Genomic DNA, 6,511 nt, shown 5'->3' with positions numbered 1-6,511 from the left:
TATGCTTTAACAATGTAACTTTATTTAGTAATCTCACTTATGGTAAGTGTATCATCATATATATACAAATACATTCTGTGGACGCCTGATGTCAACAAATGTAGTAAATATTACTTTGGTACACTAAATAAGCAACATGTAATGGAAAACTGTTTATAATGTACGAACAGAATAATTAACAAGAGCTGTCGGTAGGACAGCAACGCTCGACTATTCTTAGTGCTTGATAGTAAAAAAAATGCTTGATACAGTTACCTCCTCCTCTTTACAGGTTGGGGTCATGATGGTGAACAAGTGTGCAAAGTTTCAAAGCCATATGTCAATGGACTTTGAAAATATTTGAACTATTACAAAAACTTTAACGTAAATTCTAAGTCGAAAAAGGGGCATAATTCTGTCAAAATGCTTGATAGAGTTACCTCCTCCTGTCTACAGGTTGGGGTCATGATGGTGAACAAGTGTGCAAAGTTTCAAAGCCATATGTCAGTGGACTTTGAAAATATTTGAACTATTACAAAAACTTTAACGTAAATTCTAACTCGAAAAAGGGGCATAATTCTGTCAAAATGCTTGATAGAGTTACCTTCTCCTGTCTACAGGTTTGGGTCATGATGGTGAACAAGTGTGCAAAGTTTCAAAGCCATATGTCAATGGACTTTGAAAATAGTTGAACTATTACAAAAACTTTAACATAAGTGGTTACGCCGACGCTCGGATGACTGCAATAGCTCTACTTATTCTTATCGAATAGTCGAGCTAAAAATGCAGTTTTATAACATTAAATATCTTACAGATCACTATAAGGAAAAATAAAACTTATGCTAGACACTGGTAAAACTTTACAGAAGGTCTTTGGAACTCCAAGAAATATATGTGTATAATGTTTAAATTTCAGTGAATCAACAGTATGACCCCAAATGTCTTTTTAACTTTCTACATAATTCATAGAAAAAGTATTATACATTTACTGTAATTCATTACAAATTTCTATCTACCAATTACTTTCATTTTCAAATGATATAGATCTACATCAATTAATGTAAAAAGTTGTTCATTACAACCATGTATTACACTTTGGTATGGTAGTGCTGAAGAAAACAAGAGCTGTCAGAAGGACAGCGCGCTCGACTTTTTTAGTGCTTGCCTATAAAACAAAACTTTGACAGTTAAGGGCACACAAGACTTTAACTAGGAATTTCTAAGTACAAATCAAGAAACATTTTCACAGAGTTATCTTCTCTTGCTTACAGATAGGTCTCATGATGGCACATAAGAACTCCAACTTCCAAAGTAATATCTCAAATGGTTAAGTCAACAAGTGGACAAGAATGAAAATCTTAACTGAGTTTCTAAGTCAAAAAGGGCCATAATTCAAATAAAATCCTTAACAGAATTACCTTCTCCTGCCCATGTTTTGGGACCATGATGGTAAACAAGTATTCCAACTTTCAAATTAATATCTCAAACAGTTCAGTCAAAAAGTGGACTGGTACTAAAAACTTAACCAAGATTCTAAGTCGATAAAAGGCCTTAATTTTTAAAACAAATCCTTGACAGAGTTACCTTCTCTTGCGTACAGATGGGGTAATGATGTGAAATAGCATTAAAAGTTTCAAAGCAATATCTCAAAGGGTTAAGGCAATAAGTGGATTTTACCCATATTCAATGTATTTTCTAAGTCAAAAAGGGGCATAATTCTGTCAAAAACCTTGACAGAGTTATGTCCTCTTGTCTGTTGATGAAGGTCGTGATGGTAAACAAGTATGGTCAGTTTCAAAGCAATACCTCCAATGGTTTTGAAATAAAGTGAGGTGGTACAAAAAACTTAACCAAGCTCAATACACTTTCTAAGTCAAAAAAGGGCCATAATTCTGTCAAAAACCTTGACAGAGTTATGTACTCTTGTCTGTAGATGGAGGTTATGATGGTGAACAAGTATGGTAAGTTTCAAAGCCATACTTGTAATACTTCTGAAATAAAGTGGGGTGGTACGAAAAACTTAACCAAGGTGTGACGCCAACGCCGACGCCGGGGGGCGAGTAGGATAGCTCCCCTTTTCATAGAAAAGTCGAGCTAAAAATGTTATGCAGCTCGTGAAAAGTAACAAATATAATAAAACAAAACCTTGGCACAGTTGTAATACTGTTCATAGATGTGTAAACAAAATATTATGCAGCTGATGAAAAAAAATTAATTTAATTAACAAAACCTTGGCACGGTTGTAATACTGTTCATATATGTGTAAACAAAATATTATGCAGCTGATGAAAAAAAATTAATATAATTAAAAAAACCTTGGCACGGTTGTAATACTGTTTATAGACGTGTGGACAAAATATGCAGCTAATGAAAAGTAACAAATATAATACACAAAAGGTTGGCACTGTTGTAATTGTCAACAAAATATGCAGCTAATGAAAAGTAACAAAAAGTAATACAAAAAAGGTTGGCACGGTTGTAATACTGTTTATATAGACGTGTTAACAAAATATGCAGCTAAAGTAACAAATATGATACACAAAAGGTTGGCACGGTTGTAATTCTGTTAATAGACGTGTAAACAAAATATGCAGCTTATGAAAAGTAACAAATATAAAACACAAAATCTTGGCACATTGAAATACTGTTTATAGACATGTAAACAAAATATGCAGCTGATGAAAAGTAAAAAATAGTTTGTACAAGTTTGTAAAAATCAATAATAATTAAAATGTGATATTACACAAAGATCAAATTTGTTGTGAAGAAATTCATTAAAAAAATTGTCAGTAAAAATAGTTGGTTTCAGTAATTTCTCCGATATTAAGTTTCAACAATAACAACACTAAAGATTACAAGAATCATCATTGTAAAGTATTTCAACTTTATTTTAAAGGTTAATACCATATCAATACATGTGTTCCCTGTCAGTGTCAAGTTTTGACAAGATGTTATAATTGTATTGATCAGTATCAAAAACATTTCCCAAGCATTTATTGTCTTGATTTAAATATTTACAATGTTTTTTGTTTGTTTGTTTCATTTTACGCCTTTTACGTCATATAGGCGGGTAGTTTCCTAACCATCGTTTCTGGAGAGTTACACCAGTACTAGACTACCTTCCTCCGTACAGTAACAATGTTTAATGGAAAAAAAACAACAGCATATAGACAACAGAAAAACAGCATATAATGTCAACAACAAACATAACATAGCAGCAGAATATACTGACTAGAAGGCAAAATTTGACTAGACAAGAATTTTGCATTTACAAGAAAGACATGCTATGCTGATGACCTCAAACATTAAAATTAGCAACAAAAAGTATAACAAGATAAACAAATGAGCCGCTTACTGTAGTTCTGACCCTTATCACATTTTAAAAATACCTTGATACATATTGACTTTCAATCAGTGGAATAACTTATATGCAGATGAAGTAAAGGTTTGAAAATGTAAAATAAAAGTCATTTATTTTATGCTTTTGAGTGTATTACTGATGCATCCGTGAAAAATATATTTGTGAATTTCACAGTGAAATGATTAAAATTTCAAACTTTTTTATGACGAGACTACTTTTTAAAGATTTTATTATCATTCAAATTTTTTGAATTCAATAAATAATATCATGGCTATTCAACGTTGATTGTCAAACTTATTTTTCAGCCCAAGACTTCCTGTATTTATGAGAAATTGGACTTAAATTCAACTAAAATTGATGTTAACAGTGGGGAAAACAGATTTAATATTAACGTTAATATTGAGGAAATTTCATTAGCATAAAATAAAAAGACACTTTATTGTTTGTTGTGTAAGATGTAATTTTATATCATTGAAGGAACTTTAAAAAAACAGTGTTCTCACGAGCGCATAGCCACTCACGAGAATACTGTTTTTAAAGCTCTCTTGATGATATAAAATTTCATCTTACACACAAACAAACAAATATCCTCTATAAATTTGCATTTTTAAATTAAAAACATGTCTAGTCACTTCCTTCATTTTCTTCAGGTAAGGTCTCTGACACTTTGTTTCTTGCTTTCCTTCCCCCATCGCGGTCCCGCGCCCTAGCCAGCCACTTTGAAACCTCTATTTCAACATCCTTCCTCGTTGCAGCCTTTGTCGGCAAGTTCCTTTGGACACATTCTACAAAACAAGCATTCTTATCCTTAAAGAATGAAATGAAGTGAAATGAAGGTATTGAAACCATTCAAAGGTCATAAGCCACCTTGTAGCATTTTGAGCAGTATAAATTGGAATATAAACTAATTCTGGTATGTTTTACCAAATAAAGATGTTTGTTTCCTGGTTTTACATAGCTTTTCAAAATATTTCTGTGATATCGCTGCAGTCAGTTGTAAGCTAAGATCATCTTATCGGTGTATCAGTAAGTAAAGAATGTTAAGGTAAGCAAATAGTTGCTTTACAGGAAGGTGATTTCTGTTTATATTATGCATCACAACACAATGCATGGGATCAAAACCATACAGCATGTAAAATATTCTCTCTTATTAATTTCCATAAAAGCTAGTCAAGCATTTTCCTTCATTAAAGCAATACCGAAGACACAATAACAAGAGCTTGGATAATATATCTATTTTGAAGACACCACTTTGCAAATTTGTAAAATATCACTTACTATACAATACATTCAGTATCTAGAGGCCCACAAACTTTTTCTTCCCCTTCAGCCACTTCATATTGTACATTCTTGCCAGTTCATTTGACATGGTTTCTTTCATCAAGCTGTCAACAGTTTCCCGTACATCTGCCATACCAAACATTGAGAGGAACCGCACCTTAAATAAAGCAGAACATAAACTTTTTTTAATATTAATTTTAACACTACTAAGTGATGGGCTGCAAGTCACCAAATGACAAATAATTGTCAACTGGACCTCAAAAAACATGATCTGCCAAGAAAACTGTTTGGATTGACAAATTAAAAGATCTTTCCTCATATATTTACAGCCTAGGACAACACCTTAGTGACTTATGCCTTTATGTTTGTCCCCTTCACCGAGTGTTATGGGGCACATTATCATTGTTTTTTTTTATACAAGAGTTTATTCAATATCAACAGAATAATTTTTTGATAATATAATAACAGCTCAATTCCTGGATTTTGTGGGTACTAGTCATTTTCCTGGTATTTTGAAAGCTGCCAGCCTTTTCATTAATGAATTGACTGTCTTGTCCTAATTAATAATTAATGTTGAAAACGAGGCCAACTGCCCATGTCTTGTGCTCATGGCTATTATAGCATATATAAATAACATAACTGTGTCAATATGAATCAAAAAATTAAAACATGCCAGTTTTTAATTCTGAAATTAATGCAGCAAAGTGTTTGTCCACTGTGCAATATTTTCCAACATAAATATAGCAGAAATGATTATACATTATCATCAAAGTGCTCACCACAGACCATTATGTTATTTCACTTTTAGGCCAGTGGATATGGGGTATACTTTTTTTCAGTTACTAATGGAGCAACATACATGACTAACACTATGCTTACCACAGATGAGAGCATTGTCTGATCTCCCAGAAGCTTATCGAATGCTTCCATCTGCTCAGGATAACCAATAGGGAATGAGATATATTTCAGAAGTTGCAGCGGTTGGTCATCTGCTGCTGACCTTAACAGCATTTGCTGCACCATCATCTTAATTTCACGATTCTTCTCTCGCATTGTCTCCAAGACTCGGAGAATCTGTGTAACAGCAGCTGAAAAAAAGGATTCATAATTCTAGGCCATATACTTTTAGAGCTATGTGTGGTCTGGATCCATGCTGTTCGCAAACCCATTATGTTGGTTTTGTCATGACCCGGCTCAAATGAAAAAAATCCAGTATTTTAAATTTTCCTTGGCTTTAACAGTAATTAACCCTAAAATCTCAAAAGGATTGTTGAGTGTGCAAGGTCACAAAATGTGAAAATGATAAGAAATCATGAATTAAACTTAACATATTTTTGAGCCTAGGCATGTCATTTGGTGAAAATTAACATTCTTGACTCTTTCCAGGGACCGTAACTTTGGATAACAGTAGTGGGGTCAGGCAAGAATATGCGCACAAATTCACATCATGATAAAGACTAACACAAGTAATCATCAATTTCTTTTGAATATTTTTTGAACTAGGGGTGTCACAAGGTGAAACTTTCCATTTTGGCTATGTCACTCAATCCAGCTTGTTATAACATTTATTGACTTGTTTTGAGAATATAACATTTAATAAGTATGTACTGTAATAATAAATATATTTATAGCTCCGAAGTTTATACTTACTGGGCCCAATAATCTGCCCACGGAAGGGTGTATGAGAAGCACCTTGTATTGGAGAAGCACTTTGCACATCACTGCTAGCCTCTCGCAATGCCTGTGCAGATAAGCGAGGCGGAGATGAAAGTAGGCTTTGTGACTCTTTGGGCGTTGTTGCTTGGTCAATAACTTGTGGTGGCCTACTCTCTGTGGCTGTCTCATTCTCATCAGTGCCACTATCCGATTCATACAGCCTTTTTGATGGCC

At 33.5% G+C, this 6,511-nt stretch overlaps 1 protein-coding gene across 1 annotated transcript; it reads right to left on the bottom strand.

Moving 5' to 3' along the window:
• Positions 1–6,511, bottom strand: LOC132713097 (uncharacterized). The gene is made up of 4 exons (XM_060695567.1): positions 6,272–6,511; positions 5,501–5,709; positions 4,619–4,778; positions 1–4,125 (listed from the first exon to the last, which is right to left on the bottom strand). The coding sequence occupies exons 2-3, from the start codon at positions 5,672–5,674 to the stop codon at positions 4,638–4,640; spliced, it is 315 nt and encodes a 104-aa protein (XP_060551550.1). The 5' UTR covers positions 5,675–5,709; positions 6,272–6,511; the 3' UTR covers positions 1–4,125; positions 4,619–4,637.

This window comes from Ruditapes philippinarum, unplaced genomic scaffold, assembly GCF_026571515.1.
Source record: "Ruditapes philippinarum isolate M1 unplaced genomic scaffold, ASM2657151v2 ctg5953_1_1_1_1, whole genome shotgun sequence".
NCBI lineage: Eukaryota > Metazoa > Mollusca > Bivalvia > Venerida > Veneridae > Ruditapes > Ruditapes philippinarum.
This window is presented reverse-complemented; position numbering and strand designations above follow the sequence as displayed.